The 23,725-nt window shown below is 37.5% G+C and overlaps 1 protein-coding gene across 1 annotated transcript in view; it reads right to left on the bottom strand.

Moving 5' to 3' along the window:
• Positions 1 to 4,432: 4,432 nt before the first annotated feature.
• SIPA1L2 (signal induced proliferation associated 1 like 2) overlaps positions 4,433 to 23,725 on the bottom strand; it is a 135,616-nt gene continuing 116,323 nt past the window's right edge. The window contains exons 17-21 of the mRNA XM_065401456.1: positions 19,710 to 19,841; positions 11,779 to 11,832; positions 10,675 to 10,798; positions 6,025 to 6,106; positions 4,433 to 4,579 (exon numbers count right to left, since the gene is read on the bottom strand). Of these exons, the coding sequence (XP_065257528.1) occupies positions 4,433 to 4,579; positions 6,025 to 6,106; positions 10,675 to 10,798; positions 11,779 to 11,832; positions 19,710 to 19,841 (539 nt within the window). The remainder of the gene's footprint in view (positions 4,580 to 6,024; positions 6,107 to 10,674; positions 10,799 to 11,778; positions 11,833 to 19,709; positions 19,842 to 23,725) is intronic.

Below are 23,725 nucleotides of genomic sequence, written 5' to 3' on the forward strand. Positions count from 1 at the left end.
AGCACAGCAAAGCAGCCTTTAAATACTCTTCTTTTGTGGAGGAAGAAGACTCATTTATTTCTTATACCTTATTCCTTTTTAAAACGGTTTCCCAAGAGAAGTCAATAAAATAAACAGGATTCAGACCCAGAAATGTGTTACCTTTGGATAATTTCTAAAAGGAAAGGATGGAGGGATTTGGTCTATTCATCTTCCCCATTCAATTCCAATTAGCTGCAGCAGCTTGCATTGCTGTTCATTCAGCTTTAAAGAAAAACAAATAAAAAACCCAACCCCTTTTTTCCTTTCATTCATCTTCCCTGAACAAGATTTCAGAAATCCCACTTGAAGCAGTACTTTTGGAAATTCATGCTCTAAACTAATTTCTTTGGTTTATGAGTAAATTTGATTCAGTGGATTCTCAGACTTGTACATTTGAAAAGATGGTGAATGATGTAGAAGCCAATTAGAAGGTGGGATTAAGATTTTGCAAGGTCAGAAAGAAAGCATAAAATCTCTTAATGGTGTCCTTATTGAAGGTAACATTCTACTCTATTGTAAAATAGGAACTACGGAGAATGTTAATCCTGTATTGACAGAATATGAGGGCAATGATCACAAAATATTTAGACCCTGTCTCACTTGATTTTCCTTTTAATTTTAAATCCTTACCTCACAGGTTCCTTATTCTGACTGACTTCATAGAACCATTACTGGTACCTTTGCATAAAGAAAGGGTGAGATTAAGATCTCTTTTCTGATCAATTAGATTCTGGGATTTAAAAAGGTGCATATCTTCTCCCAATTTTGCAGAAACCACTCAGCCACAGGAAACCTTTTGACAGTGGAGGCAGAATCTTTGTCTTTGGGGTTCAAGATAAGCTCTTTTTCCAACTAAACTTGATGGTGGTAGACCAGAAAAAAAGAAAAAGGACAAATTGATTGGAGATAATGTAGATGGTTCTGATGCTTTCAAATTAAATAATTTCCACGTTTCATTAAGCCTTTTGGGTATTAGTGCTAGCATATTTATTGTAAAGAGCACAGTAATTGTTACATGCTTCTCAGTGAAGATAATATAGTCAAATGTCCCAATGGAACAGGTTTTAGAGAAGTAATTTTCAACACCTTAAACAATTGCTTCTCCAAACAGCTAGATATAGGGCATATAAGAGGAATACACAGGAGCTGGTTCAAGAAGTAGACATAACTTAGGTACTAAACAATAATGACCACAGTATGATTAAGTTGTACATCCTCAGGAGGAGAAATCATACCAAAAATAGTTCTGCATTACTATCTTCAGAAAAGAGAATTTTAATAAGAAAATATTAACATGTAAGCAATTTCTGTAGTTGCCACAAGGGTGTTATGAGATCATGAATGGGAAGTGGGATAGTCCATGTGGTCATGAATGGGTGGGCAGGTGGCCCCAGAAGACAATCTCTGTATTAAACTATCATCCACATTATCGCACCTTTAGGTCGGAAGCAAAAACAATTTTGTGGTCTCATTGTAGCCGCTATTGGACATTTGTTCACATTCCCAAAACAGCACAAAGTTTGGCACAGATGATTGATTTCTGTTCAACACTGGAATTCTGCAGGTCAGCACTGAGGTGCTGGGAAGGTTTTGTCGGTACTATGGCTGCCTCTTACTAGCGTTTAGTCCGTCATTTTCCTGAGCACTAAGTTCCTCTGAAAAGATGATTGAAAAGAGTAGAGAATCAAATCTCTACATTTAAATGCATCCGATCTCTACCTCGAATCTAGAATAAGGTTGGTGGTAAAATTGATTGATTGCTCATCTCATTAAACATTTAAGGCCAGATTGTGAACCACTTCCCTCTTGGTGGCAAGCAGTTACTCAAGTAGATTCATTTACTGTGGCAGCACATGATGGAATGATTATTGGGAGTTACAATCAAAGTAAGGGTGTCACAATCCTTGAGTGACTTATCAGCTTTGGGAACAAAATATTCAAGTGTTTGTGACCAGGAGGGGGAGAGAGAGAGAGAGAGAGAAGAAATCTACTTGCCAAACTTCTTTTGCACAGTTAATTATCTTAGTTATTTCAGCAGCTGAAAACAGGAATTAGTATATACACACACTATATTCCGCTAACAAATGTTATCTAAAAAGTTTTATTAACTATTATACAAATTCAATATTACCTCTCCAGCAAAAGCTCCTTCTTTGAGTTCACTTCAGTTAGCACAGCTTCCAAAGAAGACAAGCCTCTTCTGAAGGCACATTTTACTGACAGAAATTGTGAAGGTTGTACAGTTTGCGATTTGGCAAGGTCTCCAGCCCAGATGGGTTTACTAATGACTTTTGCAAGGTGTTTAAATCAGATTCTAGTGAAACACATGACTGCCATGTTTAATTACTCTAACTTAATGGAGCTTTTTGCCAGACGTTGCGCGGTACGTTAGAATCAGAGCCATTGCTAAAAAAGTAAGGGGACTCAGAATGCAGTCCCATTCTTCCCCTTCTCCCCCATAACCCCAATTGCACTAGTAAATTGTGATACTGAAATTTTGGCCAAAGCCTTGATTTTCTTTGCCCAAAGATGATTTTTTCTATTGTTCATCCTAACAACATTTTAGCAGAGACAGATATTTGTTCCACTTCAGAAAACATAATTTGGCCCACACAGTACATAATAGTGGATGAAGAATATGTACTGAAAGCTTTGAGAGCTTTTACATTGGGCTTTAAATTTGACTTTATATATTCACTTAGAATCCATTTCTTGTGCCTGTGCTTTCAATATCACAGTCTCAAACTGATTTCTTCTTGGCAGACTAACATCAAAGGGGCTCGTTAGCTTCAATTCATTTCAGACAATTGCACCTTTCCTGGAGATTTTAAGGATAGTACTATATGTGGAACTGCAGGAAAAGAAGATGAACATAAAATAGGCTAAGCTATCATCAGCATGCTTTCATATCTCGCAGATGCTAACAACATAATCAAATCTTTGATTGCACACATTAAAGATGGCAGGCTATCTGGCATTAAGATAAATTTTCAAAATACTTGATGCCTTTTGAGTGATTTTTCTATACTTCTCCTTGGTATAGTGATAGGTCAATACACATAAGTAGCTGGATAGTTTTTGTTCCCTGAACAGAATAGATACCTGTCAGGTATAGATCAGATCACACCAAAAATGGCATCAACTCCGTGGCCTGATCCTGAGAAGTGAATGGAAGCTATGCATGCTTAGATTTTCTCAGGATCAGAACATAAATGTAAGATCATAGCTGAATACATATATGCACATGACATTCACAGTAGACTGAACAGAAACCTAAACTATGGACAGTGGAATTGGATGTGTGCTGTATGATGAAAAACTGAAATATCATTTTTTGAGGTTTATATTTTTAACGTTTATTAAAAAAGCAAAATGTATGTTCATCTCAAATGAAACAGTTAAAAATGTTAAAGCATACAAATAGTGTACTAGCAGCATCCAATCATTAGAATTTTCTAGAATTCCTCAGTACGGTCTCAGCAAGCTAAAAATATTACAGCTCGCAACCAACTGTCTTCACCATAGTGCAGATAAAACAAAAACTTTATAAAATTAACAACTGAAGGTTAAATAAGCTTAAATAAAGGTGTTAAATACAAGACACTTGATCAAAGCTTCTGTACAGAGAAATGAATTTGGCATTGTACAAGTGATTGGCTGGCTCACACCATACATGATTTTAATAGTTAAGCAGTATAACTGTTTTAGCTGAACATCAACTATACAAAATTATCTGAAGTTGGAGTGGGCTAACCCAGTGAGCCATTTACAAGGCATGTGTATCTTTAGAAAATCAGAACACTGTTTATATTCAGGCACCATTTGTTCCTGCAAATAAATAATCTCTAATGTATCTGCATCCAAACTAGTGTTAAACACATCAGTGCTAACGTTTTATAAACACAGCTTTGTGACTATTCACTATACCTCCATTCTTATTGCTATGACAATGTGACTGTGGAAATAAACTACTGTACATACAAAAAATAGAGCACCTTTTAAACATTAAGGTATATGTCTGATTATTCTTTTTATCTTACAATACTGAAGCCCAAGCTACTGTAAATTGCTTTAAACATCTTCACCAGAGGACCTGAAATACAGGAAATAAAACCCAAAACGTTCCTCTTCAGGCAACCCCAACCCAGAGCATCTTCTAAAAATGTCTAAAATGACACCAAGAATTTTACATTCATCTTCACACAAACAAATGTCTGCTATTCTCTGCTTTCTTCAAAGGAATACAAAGATAGATCCACATGGCCCTCAGTCTTGTTCAAGTGAATAGAGGTGGACAGAGAATACAGCAGAAACATCTAAAATGGATTGTGAACATAATGAAATCATATTTCGCTAATTCAAAAATACAGCTGTTATGCAGTTCAAATAGTGCTTTCCAGGGGCCTAGACATTAGGATTTCTTGTCTATGGTATTGAAAAACCATTCTGTGAATTTTCTTAGTTGAGCGGCTGCTGTTTGAGACTCCTCCTGAAGTCTCATGTTATCTTGTCTCAAATGCTGGACCTCAGCTTGGAGAACAGCTTTGTCTTGTTTTTCCTGGTTAATAAAAAATATAAGTTGAATAAAGCGAGTAGCCAGGATGACATTTTTGTTGCTCCTATTTCTAAAACGAGTCACAGAGCTCTGTTTACTTTAGCTCCCTAATCCATTTTGACAGCTATTGAACTGTAAGCTGAATCCCCAAATTTGCTGTAATGTTGTACTGAAGATGATCACATAGCAGGCTAAAAAGAAAACTAAATGCAATTTCTGTATGAGAATTCTAGAACTTCCTGTATAACAAAGATTTGAGCACAAAAAAGTTATTTTACAGTTCAGATTAGACTCATGCCTAAAAGTAGGGACTTACAAATTGTGAAACCTCCCAAATCTGTTTTCCCAAAGAAAAGATTCAAGATCAGAGGATTAACAAGTGATACAGAAGAATTCAAGTCACAAGATTTTGATTTCACAAATACAAAGCTAATGCAAAATGTTTGGCTTCAATCATTTCCCTCTAATGGTTTATTTCATCACTAAAAGCAATATGTGGCCCATTGCTTAACAGACATGGCAGCCAAGTTCCTGTTTCCAGCTCTGTCACTAACTCACTGTGATTCCAGTCATGCCACAAATAATTCTGTGCCTCGGTTTACTCATCTGCAAGTTGAATATCATACTCCTAGCATACAGTCTCATGGATTGTAAACAGCTGCATTCACTGCAGGTATGCCTCCTGGTGGCTAGGTCTGAGAATTGGCTTTCACCCCACATGGCGCCCCCATAATTGGTTGCTCATGACTTGAAGTGCTCCATCTTTTTGACTTGGCTCTCTAGCCAAGTCACTATACAGTCTCCCATTCCAGGGTATCAAAGTCCCACCGGACAAGTTGTCCGGATGTTGTCTCAGACCGTCTTCTGTTTCACCTCTAGGTACTTCGCCACTTCCCAGTGGTGAGTAGAGGAACCTGGGCCTGCCCACAACTCTGGGTTCCAGCCCAGGGACCCTATGACTAACAATGAAGGTCTGCTCAGTTTCTGTTGCTGTTTCCCTGGGCTCCTTCCTACCCCATGTCTCTATCTCCTGGCCTATCTCTAGATTTACCACTGGAGTATCCTCTGCTCTCCATGGCTACTTCACCCCTCTTGTCTGACTCCATAGTCCAGGGCAGGATCCCAGGGCTCATTTCCCCCTGGACTTCCGCATTGTTCATGACCAACTCGCTTTCCCTCTAGGGAGTGACTGCATGCTCCTTCCCTGCAGCCTCCTCCTGGCCTCATTTCCTGGCTTTATAATCCTATTCCAGCTTCTCCCACAGCAGCTCTTGATCTGAAGATAGGTCTTCTCAATCCCCTCCAGGTGCACCATATAAGCTTAAATGCCCTCTTTTTGACCACATTAACCCGCTCTTTGAAACCCTTGGATGAAAGGTACTATATAAGTATAGTAATTTCTATTGGAGAGCAATGGAGACATTTAATCCTGATGAAGCGATTTTTACCTTCCGGAGGTCAGTTTGTAGTTGCCGGAGGATCACTTCCAGCTGGTTTACTTTTCCAGTCAGAGTAGATGGAGTGTGCTCCCTACAAAGTAAACAACAACTTCAGTCTGGAGTTAGTTCAAAATACTTCCTTCCTTAATGTCAATAAAACATACTTTTATAGGGACACATCACAAAAAACAATTGACCCAGGGCCAACTGGGTATGTCAGTTGGAAAAAGCAACAATAGACTTGCTCAAGCACGAACCCACTACTGTGATGTTTGAAATATGTTGCTGCATCTCACACTAATGAAGCAGAAATGAAAAATGACTTTAAAAAGGAAATGCTTCAGATATTACGCTCACATGTATTCACAGTGTAAATTAACTGTTCAGCTAAATAATGCGAAGAGCGCACTTGTTAACAAGCTGCTTTCTGATAAGGAACATTAGTAACAAAGCAAGTTGCAACAGCAAGGACTATAGACAGATAGGATTATTTTAGTTCTCTTCTCTGGTCTGCAATTGTTCCATTTCAAGTAAAAAGATAAACCAGTGACTTAATGAAGACTAACATTTTGTCTTTAAAGGTCAAATGTAAAAAATATAGCCAAAGGTTAATCAAATGCATGACTGAGAGAAAATGCAGAGAAGAGCTGTTGTCCTATGTATGACAGTGAATGCTTTGGGAGACAGTTACATACATAGTCACAGATTAAATTAGACGTAATGTGAATTATTTCATCTAGATGAGAGAAGCTGAAGAAATGTACAAAGCTGAATCAGCTGCTTCATGCAAGTTAGCAAATTGGACAAGTTTGACAACACCGAACACGGAATGCCTGCATGCCTTTTTGTTATTCCTAATGCACACTAGCTGGAAGAGGTGAGGGGAGTTTAAAGTCGTTGAGGAGAAATGTGCTTTGCCACTTAAATAGATTAATTTGTCTAAAATTGGTTCTAATTAAAAATGACACCCTAATAAGCAAAAAGACTAAAGTTGCCCCCCTTTCCCTTTTCTTCCCACTCCTTAAGTTGAAAAGCAAAACAAATCAAAGATTTTAAAACAGATACATTCTATTGCTGAATCTTCCTGTTTTTGAAACCCACAACTCCCTAGTGGAGAGGATAGAAGCCAGGTGCTAGTCTAGAACAGTGGTCTCCAAAGTGGGGTGTGCAAGAGGATCCTTGGGGGTGCGTGGCAGGAGGAACGCTTCCCCCCCCCTTCGTCAGGCGGGAGTCTGAGCAGTTTTTTTTTTTTTTGCGCTTCGGCACGGCAGGGGGTGCGTGCTCAAAACATTTTTACTGATGGGGGTGCACGATCAAAAAAGTTTGGAGACTACTGATCTAGAGCTCCAAGCACTGAACTAGGTGTGAGGCACTAGGGTACTTTGTAGCCTTAAGAAAGTTACATTCTCTCTGCTTCATCTGTAAGCAGGGGTTATAGGTTTGCCTGTATTTGTTCTCTGAAGACACATAGCTGCTGTCTTTTCTTGTACCAAGTCACCAGACAGGGAACTCCCATGATGCTGAAGACTTAAGCCCCTTGTTCCAGCTGGGGGCACTGTATGCCATCCCTGCTGTGCAGAGTTACACAACACCCACTGATCAATTCCATCCAAATGAAAGGTAGAAATAAACAAAGCAAAGTGTGTTTGGGGGCGGGGGGGTGGATTGTAACAAAAGATTTCAGAACTCAACTTTGAAGGGAGATAAGGTAGTGAGTGGTGATCTGAAGACCAGATTCTACCCCACGTTAGATACTAATTTCAAGCAGAAAATGTCACATGGCTACCCTGCAAGTCTCCTAGATGGAAATTGAGCAGGGGTTGGCTGCAGAAGCAGAAACCTCTCGGATGCAATGTAAAGGCAGATTCAGTCAAAGTTGCAGATCTGCAAAGCCATAGCAATGAAATGTGTAGAGAGCCATTTAGACATGGTACTCTTGGAAACAAGGGAGCCAATTGTATTTGATATTAAAGAGGAAACAATAAGCTGCACAGTCTTTGAGCACTTTGTTTAAAGATGACTAAAGCTCCAGGGTCATTCTCACACCGAGGTTTTAGAGAAGGACCTGTTAATATGGTAATGTGGATAGGGTAAAATGACAGATTTCAGTGGAATTCTTTGGGAAGAAATTAGGAGGTGCTCGGAAGCAAGCCCTTTATCTTTAAAGCAGGATGTATAGTGGGTCAGTAGGATCTGACATTCTTTGCTAGAAGGGACTGGATTTCCTTTTGCTGAATTTGATAGAAGGAAAACTTTACACAATGTATTCAGATAAATATTTTTAACACCACTTGAGAATGCTTCAGGCTGATCTTTCAAGGTCTGCATTACAAGAGCACTGGTGGCCCGGGGAGGCCTGATGCCCGGAGAGGCCAGTTCCGTGAACCTTTTAAGGTTCAGAGGTCTCCAAAGAGATGCTTGTTGGAGGAGGTGGTTGCCTTGTCTTCTCTAGAGCAAAGCACTTTTTTCTGGCCAAGATTAGAAGTGGTCTGCAGGCAGGCACCTATCCCAGCTATTGCCCACCCGAAAGTCCTTAGGTGCAAAGCCCCTACTGCAGCAGTGTTTTGTAGCTGCAGACCTCCCAACTTCCTGGCTGTCTATGCGCTTTCCACAGTGTACTTAAACTTGACAATCTTCCTAAGGCAGAAGCAGAAGCTCCCCCTCAACCCCATAATACTTTTTTTTTTTTTTTTTTATCATGGCTTGCCAGAGACTCTCTTCAAATGAAGCACAGGACCACATATGAGATATTTAAAAGCAGTCTTATTTAATGACTTCTCTTTTTTAAAAGGGACATCAGGCCCTGGCAAACTGTTATAGCCACTGATGATCCTTAGGAAGTTCACTGAGTGCTGATGAGCTTTAAAGTTTTCTGGACTGTTTTCTCAGCAAGAGCCAAGAAAAGGTGTCTGTTCACTGACAGGCCTGCAACATAGTATAAAACACTGCAACCTCCTTTCATACTGGAATCATTTTCTTTCTATTCGGTTTTATTTTGCCCTTGGTGATAATCAAAAACAGCAAACAGTAAGCTGAATACGTTCTGCTCATCATGAAAGTCAGTAGTTTCAAAAGATGCTGAATAAAATTTCATATATATTCCTTTGTATATTCATGCTAATAGACATTTCAAAGGATAAGAAGGACCTATGTGCTGGTCTAAGGAAAATGGGTGGCATTACCCATTTTATTAGAATGAAATACGAAAGAACAGGATTAGGTCTGTCCCATGCTGACAGCATTTTATTAATGGATCTAAAATTTTCCAGAGTACATCCCAAATTCATATAAATTACTTGAGCGTTGATATTGCATGGAAATGTTTGAAGAAGCAGGTATGTTCAGATACATATTCTTCCATATGTCCATTTACATACTTATCTGGTTTTCTAAGGCAAGTATCACCGTGCTATCTATGCGCCATAAAACAGTTACAGATGGCATTGTGTGTTCCTTGAAGGGCCAATTTCTCACAGCCTCTTTAGTTCCTGCTGTGTACGAGTCCTTCTTCCCTTCTACTATTTCTCCTTCAGTATTCCAAATTGTTGCTTGGTCCTGGAAAGTTGCAATGACTCGGTAAAAGCCATTACAGAGGTAGACCTTGCATGTAAACCTGAACATGACCAAAATTGGGCTTCATCTGATCTCCTCCTAGTAATCAGGGAGCTACACATTGGATGACTTTGTAGCTGTGGAATCCAATCCTTGCTCCAGAACTGTAGTCCAGTATCTCTGCCTGTATTTTAAAACACTATGCCCAACACAACAAAAGGTGCCTGAAGTTAGGCACCGAAAGTCATTTGTAGGTACAAGTTGTAAGAAAAGTAAGCCCCTAATTTTCAAAAATGCTGGACACTCAGTCACTCCCATTAACTTCAAATAAGCAGTATTTTTGGTATGGTGTGTACAAAATACTTGGTATTGTGACTTTCTTAAAGAAGTTGATTTAAAAAAAAAAAAAACAAGAATAGCTCTGTCTGCCATTGCAGTTTAATCTCTGATAATTCTTCTTCAAGACTTCATAGCATTGCACAGAGAGATGTTGTTGTTATGGCAGGCCAAGAGGGTAGGAAGAAGTATTTGTCCAGTGATTCAATGCGCTAGCTCAGCATTGCATGCAAGTTTCCTCTGGACTTTTATCCCTCAGGGCAATGATTATACTAAACAATCTCATTGTTTGGCTTGTCATGATCTACACACTTGACAGTTTACCATGGACAAGTCACAAGTTGATGAGCTGCAAAAATTGTTCTTAATTTCCAGAAAGCAGTAGGTAAACCAAAATAATTCCCTCCAATATCTTACCTCTCTGACAGTTCTTCAAAGATATTGGCTTATAAAATATGGTAACTCTGAATCTCAGTTGAACTCCTAAACTTTTGGGAATGCCATAGTTGTAAAAGGTATCTTCTCCAATATTTACAAAGGAGTCTAAATTTTAATATTATGATAATTTGGGCATTTTAACACCCTGTTCCTTGAATAAGTACCTCCTGTAGTTAGAATAAATTATTTTCTTGGCATGGAAAAGTAAAGAAAGTTAGGCTTTGTTAAGAACATCATGTAATTTCAGAAGTTATTCAGAACACGTAATAAACCATAGTAAGAGGAAATGATTGTCATCTGCTTCATAATAAAAGTGCTCTAAAGCTTACATACCCAGTAGCATCAATGAAATCTTTTCCATTTGTTGGCTCTTCATCCAAAGGTAACTCTTGAGTACCCTCCAAACCTGGAGCTTGCTGCATATCATTCAGGGTGCAAAAAGATGCCACTCTCTGATCTGTAATGGCAAAAACAAAGCTAATGTAAAGCTATTTCTAAAGGTGATTTCATATCCAAATTAAAAAAATCAAAGGCTGATGTACAATTAATTATTTGGATCTGGTTAGAACCTGGGAAGTAGATTTCTACATGACAGATTTGAGGACAATCAGCAGATATACAATTTGTTCCAGTTAGTTGCTGTTTCCAACTCCTGTGTCAACATCTGGTTTGCAAATATCAGCAGAGTGATAGATTTGTTTTGACTAGTTAATGCTAATTTGAACAGTAAATGGGTCTTGCTGAAATCCACAGAAGACCTGAGAAACAGGGGCCATGACCAGCGACAATACCAATTCATGGAAAACATTTGCATTTTCCATAGAGCTAAGCATCAAATTCCACAGAAATTTGCACAGTTCCATTTTTATTATTCTGATATCTCAAACACATTGTGTAAGCTGCTGGTTATCTATATACTTGAAAAGCAGTATACAAGTGCTATTATTATGCACTTATTTTTTCATATTTACATATAAAAAGTAGCTTTTATTTGGTGAAAGCACCTTCAAGTACCAATAATACTACACTAGGGCCACCAGCATACATGCCCAATGTGCTTGGAACTTAGCCTGTCTCCCAATGACCAATATCATTATCAGTGGACATTCAGTGTAGCTGCCAAAATATACCACACATCATCATTTATGAAAAATATGCCATGCAGATCATCACTGCACAGAATAAAAGTAAATGATTCATCATGATTTAAATTGTTTGTTATGGAAAATCCATATTCTGTGGAGATTGATTTAACTGATTTCCATACAAATTTCATGCCTGCAGATTTCTATTGACTCTGGCCATGACATGCCTTCCCCTCTCCCTCTCCTCCCCCGCAGGCCCAAAGCTTGCATTACCATGCAAACGTGCAAACACTTGAAACAGAAAGGAAGGTTTACTAAAGATAAAAGCCAACAATCAACCCCAAACCATCACCTAGAAACGATGTATGATGACAGACCGGCCCAAGATCTTCATCAGAGTCAAAACCTGGAATAAGATTTAGAATGTTCCTATAAACAAGAGTGTACATCCAACTATCTCTCTGCTAAAGCAGCTGTGGTCCTTACGCAAGATTCACATAATGGAATACTGTCAATGCAGCTCAGACTGCCTCTTATTGTGAGAAGCCCTTAAGCCTGTCAAAACCAATTCTTATGTAATGCCAACCAACATGGTTGAAATTACACATTTCATGCTCAGCGGCCCTAATATAATGCACAGTATTATGATACATAGCATGGAAATGTGGTGCACCACAAAAGTCAAATGGTAAATACATGGCAAATTGTTTTAAGTGAGATTTTTTTAGTGACTTGTTTTAAAAGTGCTACCGAGATATTAAAACAAAAACAAAACCAGGGACTCACAGCAATTAGAAGTTTTTATTAAGTGATTACAAAATGAACACTTTTGGAGGTGACTGTAAAGATTGAAAAGTCATTTCCAGCTATAACGCTACTTTGATACAAATTTGCACTTTTAGATTTCAAGACCAACTTTATATAGCAGTAGTTTCCCCAAGTTTTATCCTTATTTGCAATTTGTCATGTGTCTTGGCAGTTTTTAGATCACGAGTTTTCCACACACATCTAAAGTGAGAAAAGAGAAGAATTTCACACACCATTGCTATCACAGTGACACAACTCAACACTATGGAAGCAATATAGCTTAATTAAATTAAGCAGCAGGGAAAGGTTAAACTTAGTCAAATTAGGTGCCACAGAAAAGATTGTGCAAACAATTATGTTCACGAAAGAAATGGGGCAGAAGTAAATTTAGGGTACACGTCTAATTACCCATTTCACTTGTTCTTTTCTTCCCTTGCCTAAACTTTGATTACAGAGACAAGGGGGTGAGGTAATATCTTTTATTGGACCAACTTCTGTTGGCGAAAGAGACACGCTTTCGAGCTTACACAGAGCTCTTCTTCAAGTCTTTGATTGACAATTGATGGCGGAGGACTCTTATACTGTTCCTAGCTTCCCTACATGATAAGTTAGTTAACGTTCAGTAATGTACAAAACATGGGTATTTTGTGTCACTGAACTCTATTTCAATGTAATTTACCCTGTGTTTTTCCTCACAATACTGACTAAGCATTTCTAAGAAGAATGGCTGCTTGTCTGTTCTACGGAGGTTAAGACATTTTCTGTTAAGTTAAAAAAAAAAAAAAGATTGTAGTTCTGGACCTACTAGGGGTATTTGAATCAAACCACCATCTTCCCTTTAGTGAGGAAGTATTACAAAGGATGTTCATAACAGTCACTGAAAGCACACTATGAAGTTTTAAAATAAAATATTTCACCCAGTTTTTAAAAATTTCCATTGATTCATCGATTCCAAGGCCAGAAGGGACCATTGTGGTCATCTAGTCTGACCTTCTGTATAACACTGGCTATTGAACTTCCCCCAAATAATTCCTAGAGCAGATCTTTTAGAAAAAGATCCAATCTTGGTTTAAAATTGTCCAGCGATGGAGAATCCACTATGGCCTTTGGTAAATTGTTCCCATGGTGAATTAACCTCAGAGTTAAAAACATATGCCTTATTTCCACTCTGAATTCGTCTACCTTCAACTTCCTGCCACTGAATCATGTTATACCTTTACCTGCTAGATTGAAGAGCCCATCATCAAATATTTGCTGCTCATGTAGGTACTGATAAATGTAATCAAGTCACCCCTTTAGTTTAACAAAGAGAAGGTAATACACTGAGCTTATTGAGTACCATGATAAGGCAGGTTTTCTAATCCTTTAATCATTCTCATAGCTCCTCTCTGAACCCTATCCAATTTAGCAACATCCTTCGTGAATTTACCTGAAAATGTTAATTTTAGTCAGCAAAAACTACAAATAGATTATATTACCTTAAATGTGCATTGACTATAACTTGTGCCTTTATAACTTTTTATTCCTTGCAAAAATTCTACTACATTTCAAATGTTGTGTTTGTATGAAATATAAATTTTATATTTAGAGCTTATTACTACTGCACTTCTGCTAGTTTCTAAACAGAACTTTACTACATTCAGTTACTTGTGAAATGTTGAACAGTAACCCACCACTCACAGGCTGGGCAACAATGTCATTAAATAGGTGTTAGAAACCATTAGGCTCCCACACTGTATGCTAAAGAAGTGATTTTGTGAGCTGTTACTGCAAAAACAACAACCTAATTTATGCTGCTCATGTTAAAGTCAAAGTTTACTCCCTCAGTAACAAAGTTAATACAACAACAAACAGATAACAGCTAGGACATCACCAACGAGTTCTCTCATTTAACCTCCCCAGAACAATGCATAAGACAGTTCTGTCATAAGAAATAAGGCAGCAGAATATTGCAAAGTGAATGGTTACATAGGAAGATTCTTATTCAGCTGCATGTCTAATTTTTTATTTTCAGTAATTATTTCTAGTCTCACTGAATGTGTCCACGAGTACTTTCTTGTGTTTAATTGTTTAAATTGTTTCACCAATTTAACTGGGCAATTTTTAAAAGGTGAACTGAAATGAGAGTTAAATCTGTGCTTTGGAGGGCAGAATTTGACCAAAAGTTTTTGTTCGTGACTATGCCTAACAGAATTTTACACAAAATATAAGGTATGAACTCCTTGGGTGTGACTCTCCATTCACTGGCACCAATGGAAATCAAAAGACCTCCACTGATACCAATGGAGTTAAATTGACATGAGAGAAGAAGCTAGTCTTTTGTCTATGATTGCAACACTTGTGCCACCAAAACCTGCAAGGACAACTCCTATTGACATTAACAGAAGCTAATTTTGGTTTGGTATGTCATTTCCCAAGCCAATGACTTGAGAAGATATATGGATACTTACATCAAAATTTTAAGCAAAAATTGCCTACTCCAGACAGACAAAAATGAGGACACTGGGCCAAAATGTGCAACCCATCCAACTCAGTGGATGTTAATGGGACTGCATAGTTGTAAAAGAGCAGAATCTGGACCAGAACTGCATTTGTTCAGTAGTATCACAGATGGGGGGGGGGGGGGGGGGGAAGAATCCGAACAGTTTAAGTTAGGTAACATACAGCATAATAGAAGAAGGCTAAAAATAAAATGGTGCATTAAGTGACCCTCTCATTGCTAAACTCCAGTCTCAAGGTCAAATTCTGTCCCCAGACATGCACACAAACTTTCACTGAAGTCAACAGGAGTTACACATGCATATCAGAAGACAGAACTTTTCCTAAATGGTTTTGAATTTTATTTTTCTAAACACTTAAACTAGCTAATCTGATTAGATACTTATCTTTTATGCTGAATGCTTTTCTTTCCCCTAATCACAATATGTTTAGCATAACTTTTATGCATAACTTTTATTAAACTATGAAGATTTAAAATGAAAATGTTAAAACAATATTAATTATAGTAGCACAGATGGTGCCACAAAGATAAAATGTCATTAAGAAATGGTGCATTCTAATTGGCATAAGTAGCTTAGAACCACGAAATACCTGGTATACACCAGTGGTTGAAATTACTTTTGTTTATATATGTATTGTTTATGATTTGGTTAAAGGGACTCTCTGTCAGGTTGTTTAAGCCCAAAAATATTATTTAAAAAACAGATAATGCCCATGTTTAAATTAAAACCACCAATCAACAGTGACACAAATACTGCTGGGTCTGTACATAAGAGTCAATGTTTATGTTTATGTCCCACCCCAATCTTCTAGAATGAAAAGCACTTGTGGGAATCTTGGAGAGTTTTCTGTTTTTCTCCTTCACTATATTCTTCAGTTATTTGATTTTCCGGAGAAGCCATCACTATTAATATAACGCAAGTACTCAAAAGTACATGGCTCTGCCCCAAACTCAGAACTACGAGGATTTCAGAGAAGTGTAATAAAACAATTAAAGGAATATGAATCAAATTTTCTAAAGGTTGTCTCTTTTCCTGCTTATTCTCTGACATTTCTTTATCCCCTTTTCTCTCCATTCATTCTCCATTTTAATCTATCAATCTAAATACAATTCTCTTTTCTCAGTTCTGTTTATTGTTTTCTTTCTAGTCTATACTCTTTTCTTTAGTGTCTTGCATAGTAGCACCCAATTCTCTGTTGTTCAGTTCCTTTCTCTCCTCTTCCATGTTACATTTTCTCTTTACCCTTTCGTCTCTTATCTGTCCCCTTTTCCCTCTGTAGTCTCATCTGTCAGCTTTGCTCTCAGCTGTATTCCATTAGCTCTTCAAGTTTCTTCCCATATTATACACAGAGAATACACGCTTGTTGCATTGCCATAAATTTGGAATGTGACTAATGAGTACAAGTGGTGAAACCACAAGTGAGTTAATTATAGGCATTACAGTCTATAAACAATGGTCACCACATCATAGTAATGTAGTTAAGTATTGAGGAAACAGATCAAAATTTTAAAAGTGTCTTGGCCAAGGACACAACGAGAATCAATGTTTGAGCTGAGCTGCATGCCGTGCTGACTGCTCTGGAAAGGGGTGCCAACTGCAAGCAGCTGACAAGCAGACAGGAGGGAGCCTTTGGTGTTCTAGCAGCAGCAGTTGCAGCCTTTCTAACCCCCACTTCTCCCCAGCCATGAACGGGTTCAAAAAGCAAGGAACTGTTCCTGTTGATTTCATCAATCGCAAAGGCCCTCTCCAAGTGACCATGTGGGAACTGTGAACTCCACAAGAACGTCAGGAAATACTAGCGGTAAACTTTCAACTCTAGAAATTGGTTTCCATTTTCAAGGCTCTGTCTGCAGCAAGAAGTGCAGAAAACTTTTTTTTTTTATATATATAAAGACAACTAAGTTTTGCTTTGATCTTTAAAATGGTCCCAGTCATGGACTTCATAGACCCCAAAGGCCATCTCTGAAGAGAAAATTGGACCACAAGGTCGAGCTACAGGAAAAAAGGGAAGTTGCCCAGGCTCCCTCTCATCAAGATCCTAGTTAGTGTGAGGCTTCATCATCCACCTGTGCACAAAGTTCTTGTCTAGCAAGGGGTGGTAGAAGTGGGATCCTCAAAAAGTGACTGTCATGAAGGAGACCAGCAGCATCAGGATCCTGAGGAAGAGTCTGACCTGCTGGAAGCATTGGTACCTGGATCTCTAAGATCCTGTAGCATTCTATTCACAGGGGCTTTTATCAAGCAAGGGTTACAGCAATATCTAAAAAAATCTCAGTATCAATTTTTAAAAATATATTTTTCAACATTATCTTAGACCAAAAACTTTGCAGGAGCAAAATGAACTGAAAGAATAACTAATGATGAGTTAACCAGGGGAAAACAAGCTATTTGTTCATTTAGCTTTAAATTACGAAAGAAGGCCTTTGTAACATCTAACAGTTCTAGCTGTGATGGCAATAAAAAGCTATGTCGACATATTCATTCTTAATCGCATCACTCCCAGGCTTAAAATCACTCATCTGTTCCATATTGTTGCAGCTTGGATGAGAGTTGGGTTTAAAACACAGAAGAATGATGGTAATAGCTCATAATGTGTATTTATGAATAAGCATAAATTTTATGGGTTGTCAGTAGATAGAATAAAGAGACCCAAGAAAGAAATGATCTTTGAATCATGCCGCCAGCTATGGAGAGGAAGAGATGTAGAGAAACTGCCTTGTATGAAAAACTAAAATAAAGTTCCCCTCTCAATGGCTGTAAATTGCATAATTGTTAGAAGACTTGGCAGATCAGAACTGGAGACTAATCTAACTTTTATTTCTTAAATCTTCAGTAGCAAACAACCCCTTTAACAATGGCTTAAGTGATCCAGTTAATGAAGACTTTCTTTAAAGACAGACATGTATCTCAAAAGTTTTGATCACATTCTCATCTACCAAATTAAAAAGGTCTCAGAGGTTTTAATCCCCACACAGTTAAGGAAATGATTGTGGCATCCCAACGTCTGTGCTGCTACAGACCTTTCCTTTTAAAAATATTCTGAAAGAAGAATGCTGAACTAGCCATTTGGCTTCATTTCCAAACTTCTAGAAATGTTCAGTTTCGAACACCGTGAACCCTGCATAGCAAAACTCCATTGGCATTTTTATCATCTCGGGGATCATCATTTCTCTATTCATTACATTTATAGAGTCCAGAACACTAGCTCCCACCTACTCTTAATACCAAGTCTTGAAGTGATTCCTCAATTACGAAGGACAACTTCAACATACACAGGAAAATAGCATCTGCTTCCTCCAATTCAAACCCAACTATTTTAAGAACTCATTATTTGTTATAATGGACAAATGAACTTTTCACGATATGCTAGTCCGTTGTGCTTATTTTGACTTTGGCTTTCTGGTTGTGAGACTGAGGATGCAGAAAGTTGACCAAATCTTTTAGAAAGCCCATTTCCACTCAGGAGGTCCATATCATAGCATAAAATCAAAAAATTAGTTATACTGTTTTATAGGTTATATAGCACATGCATAGATCTTTCCACCTTCTGCATGAATGTACCCACTAACAGAAAAGAAATGTACCCACTAACAGAAAAAACATAGAAACACTTACTATAGCATTCTTTATGGGAATCTGCATTACAACTCATTTTTCAAATAATTCACAAAGCAATCACAATGAGACAATCTCTATTTTGTGACTCAGACTGTAGTACAAAATGAATAAATGAAAATATCTGAACTATATGCAACTAAAAACAAGTCAGTCAATAGCTTCTCCTATTTGAACAGAACAAACGAGAAAAAATATGACTGTGCAACTATTGAGAATAAGCCTTAAATTACAAGAATCTAGAAGTTGCTGCTCAAATTGATTAATTGCAGAATAAAGCAGTATGCCATTATTCTGAGCTGAAGGTTTAAGGAGACTAGAAAAATGAAAATAAAAAGTTTCTAAAAGACTTCAAAATATCTGCGTTTCAGAAAATAGGAGGACAGAACAAGTACTTTCAGTCAGCTGAACTGATCAGAGATGTTGAATATCAAAATGTTTTTTATGCAGCAGTAAGAACTGCTTTAGCATGAACACAATTACATCACTCCAACTCTTCTTTGTACTGATAAGTCTTTATTTTCCAGTTGCTGCATTAGGATATTGGTAACAAAAATATACACACCTATCTTCCTCCCAGGCAACCAAGTGAGAAAATACAATGGGAATCCTTTTCAGAGTATCTTTCAATTTTATAATACTTCCTACCAGTTAGGAGAAATTTATCTGAGAAGGGCTAAACAGAGACGAAGGAACTCAAAGTTAATCAGGATAAAAAGCAAGATAGTGTTTTAGAATGATGATCATCACTGTGATACATTTTCTGTTCATTCAAAATAGTACTACAATAGTTCTGACTAAATAGCTCTTTAACTAAAGAGTAAAGCAACAAAATCTTTCTACTTGAGATTGTTGAACTCTAGGACAGTACAGAGAAAGGCCTGACCAAAGCATACATTAAAACAAAACCTTTAAATATGCATGTCTACTATTCTGTTTACTTTTAAACTAAGCATGTATAGGTTTGATATCAAAGAGATGAGTATGTCATTTTCTCCAGCTTAACCTGGAATTATAGTCCAATTTTGCAAGACTGCTCTACTTCCTGACTGCACACTATTTTTGAAAACATATCAATAGACATTTTAATACTTGTACCACTGCAACATTCTTCTGGGGGCTTATTATGCGAGCTGGGGGACGGGCAACATCACCTGGACTGCACATGCAGAGTTGATAGCAGCCACACAGTACATATTGTGTCCAACACGTTTCCTCATTTGAAAGTAAGTGATATTACAAAAAGGACAGAAAAGGCTATAACTACTGAGATACATATAAGATTTTTATTATTTAAAATGAGGATATGGAAAATATGGGAAAAACTTGGAAGAGCAGTCTTTATGCTGAATTTTCTTACCTTCAAACGCTCGTGCAGCATCCACCAGGTTGGACCAGTCTAGTTCTGCGGCAGTGTCTGGAAGGGGCATCAGGCCAGGATCGTTGAATTTGGCTCTATCAGATAGGGAGCCATCTGAGAACCAGAATTCATCTATCAACAAACACAAACATTAGTCTTATGACAATGGTCTATATTTAGTTCTGAGGCTATTAGAATTAAATTTCAAAAATATATATAGCCAAAGGGTGCTCATCTTCACTTTTCCCTTGTCCCCTGCTTTTTTTTTTTTTTAATAAATGCTCAGTGTCAGCATAACATTTTAAGTGGCATTGGACTGACGGAGAATGAGAAGGAAAGAAGATTTTTTTAAAAGAATATTCTCCTCCTAACTACCACTTTCCATAAGAGAGCATACTAATATTATAAATAGACAGAACAGAGTTATAAACAGTAGAATATTACGGAACCCAAATATTTGCTTTTTTAAGATCCTTTGTGAAGAGAAAGTTGCTAGACACACACATATATCCATATTTTGAGAAAGCCCATGAAACCACACATGCAGAATTTGTGTGCATACAGAGTTCTATACACAAAAACGGGATGTGCTCAGATTATGGGTGCAGGTACAGAGACTGCTTTGAAAATTATGCCCACATTCCACCCAATAGTCAGAAACTTTCCCCTTTTAGTTCATCAATTTGTTCTATCCTCTAAAAGAAAAATTATATTCAGATTTTAAAATGCCCTATCAGTTTTATATTGATAAAGTGTATATCTGAGGAAGTGATAGATTTCAACGTATTGTAACACTATTTCCAGAATGAACTACAACTCTTACTATACAATAGATACAGCACAAATTTGTATTAGAGCACAAGCTCTCATTTATCATTAATAAGTAGTGATATTGAGCTTTTAAGGTTATACAGCATTTTACAAACATACTATGAATTTACATTTCAGAAGGAATAGAAGATTTTCATATTCCACTTTGGGAATTACTTTACATTTTCATTTTCAAGCCAGACGATCTTTATAAAGGAGGACCAATAACAGTCTTCAAATATGTTATTGGTTATCATAAAGAGGACTGTGATCAATTGTTCTCATTATCCACTGAAGATAGGATAGGCAGTAGTGGAGTTAATCAGTAGCCAGGGAGATTTAGGTTAGATATTAGGAAAACTTTCTAACTATAAGGGATTTAACTGCTGGAATAGTCTTCCAAGGGAGGTTCTGGAATCCCCATCATTGGAGGCTTTTAAAAACAGGTTGGGCAAACACCTGTCAGGGATGGTCTAGGTTTATTTGGTCCTGCCTCAATGCATGGGGCTGGACTTGATGATTTTGAGGTCCCTTCCAACCCTACATTTCTATGATTCTGTGATTTAGTTGTATATTGATGTATACATGCAGACACAATATAATAAATACTGTAGTTAGAAATACAGACATTCATGAAAGTAGATATAACAATTAGATTTAATCACATTAGGGAGAAGAGAACATTAATTTTATACTAATAAGATTAATGACAAATGTTATTTCATTAAATGTCATTCAGCAAAAAAGTTATTCTACGTCAATCCTTTTAAAACAAAAAAGATAATGTGGTTAAATCAGAAGTTTAAAAAAATATTTTAAAAATACAGAAGATTTCCCTCCCTCCAGTCCTTCCCCAGATATAGGCTATAATATGTCTGAGGAATGTTTTTCTCACCACTGCACCATCTAAAAAAAATTGAAGTGTTTTTTCACAAGGAAAGAAACAATGCACACACATAACATGGAATATCTTCCTATTGTATGAAAAAGGCATGGTATCATTTGTCAAGATATTAATGGAATAATATAGTATACAGTCCGTATAAATTAAAGTTTACATACAAACACAACAAGCATAAAGTGTCACAATTCATTCTATTGCATGCAGCAGCCTCTAACAGAATGAATCCTCTTTCTAATGGAGACGATGGGATGGAGGAGCAGGTATGCAATCCTCAATAAAAACATTGGGGGGGGGGGGCTTGCATCCTAAATATGATGCAGGAGAGGTAAAAATCCCATATACCATGGGATTTTTTTGTCTTATCCTGCAATTTATATGCAAGATATTCCATTGTTAAGTTTTGATGGAGTAACTGAGAAAGTATGCAGCTAGTCTGTTTAGTAGAATTTGCTGTAACATATCTGTCTCTACCAAACCCCAGGAATCCAAAAGTAGATTTTATATTAAATGGAATTTCAGCATAGAAATATACTCTGTTCCCACTTCCTGCCTATATTAATCTCAGAAAACATTAAAAGTGTCTGAGGGTGAAATCATACTTGGGACTGATCAAGGAACAATCTCTTGGGTATACGTCTTGGAGTCTGTGAAAGCCCTTTGTAGAATAATACAAATACTTGTGTATTCTGGTGCTTGACAAAAAGGGAAACCTTCTTTACAGACAGGATATCTTATTTGAAAGCCGGTGATCCAGCTCCTATCCTAGAGAAGTGTGCAGTCACTTTAGAAGAACCCCTGCTTTTGTGTGATAAGTCAATAGAAGATGAATGTGAAACCTGTCAGGAAAGTGTCTACTTGATAAGATTCTGCTGGCTTCCCAAATCGGAGTGTAGGATTGATTTAGTCACCAGTAATCATCCCTCATTTTATATGTCTTTGTGAGGACCTAAATTCATAGGATCTACACTACTTTGTCCAGGGCAGACAGAGGGCCTTAATAGCAGAAAGCCTGCTGGACGAAATGAGGTTTGGTTATTGAGAGGTCTGAAACCTCACAGGGTCTATATTGAAGAAATAAATAAGGAGGAATAACAACAGTCCAGGCATCAGCATGCCACGACAGACAATTATTTAAAAAAATCTAAATAGGGCAAGAAAGGCATATTCTGGTGTACTAACATTGCAAAAAACTCCTGGGCCTCTTGAGCTTCGGGGAATGATTCTTCCATGCCGTTTGCATTTTGGGTGTGGTCTGAGTGTAGGAGAGAAAAGACTCTATGCCCTCTGGGACAACAATCCATGCATTAACCCATAGTTTTAAAGAAAACATTTTTGTTTGTTAAGTCCGTGCTTTTTGGTACAATTATTGATCTTGTGACGTCCAGTTCTTTTATATAGAAGACACCATGACCATACCATCAAACTTTATTCATTTTCACTTCCCTTTTATTATTGCAGAGAAGTGATATAGAGCAATTTTGATAGCATTTAGTTTCAGCATTTTTTTATTTAAAACTCATAGGTTTCAAAGCAGTTCTCCTGAAATCAACTGACATTAGTGCCAGAAAATCTCCCTATTCAGAGAGAGTTTTCTTATTTATATAAGGGTAAACAGATTGATCTTATCTGACAGGTTTCAGAGTAGCAGCCGTGTTAGTCTGTATCCACAAAAAGAACAGGAGTACTTGTGGCACCTTAGAGACTAAGTTAGTCTCTAAGGTGCCACAAGTACTCCTGTTCTTTTTGCTGATCTTATCTGGTCCATCCTGCTACCAAGGCAACTATCCTGTTTCTGTCAATGGGAGTTGTGAGTTCTCCTCTCATGAAGAGATCTTAAGTTATGGGGGGGTTGGGGGGGGAAGTTACTACATATTTCATGTGCCACATACTGGGTAATGACATGAGAGGACTCCATGTTTCTAAAATAAAATAAATAGTATTTTTCAATTCACGTAATACAAGTACTGTAGTGCAATCTCTATCATGAAAGTTGAACTTACAAGTGTCGAATTATGTACAAAAAAACTGCATTCAAAAATGAAACAACGTAAAACTTTAGAGCCTACAAGTCCATTCAGTCCTACTTCTTGTTCAGCCAATTGCTCAGACAAACAAGGGTTTTTTTTACATTTGCAGGAGATAATGCTGCCCGCTTCTGGTTTACAATATCACCTGAAAGTGAGAACGGGCATTCGCATTGCACGGTTGTAGCCGGAGTTCCAAGATATGTGCCAGATGCACTAAAGATTCAAACGTCCCTTCATGTTTCAACCACCGTTCCAGAGGATGTGTGTCCATGCTG

The sequence above is a fragment of the Emys orbicularis genome, chromosome 3, assembly GCF_028017835.1.
Source record: "Emys orbicularis isolate rEmyOrb1 chromosome 3, rEmyOrb1.hap1, whole genome shotgun sequence".
NCBI lineage: Eukaryota > Metazoa > Chordata > Testudines > Emydidae > Emys > Emys orbicularis.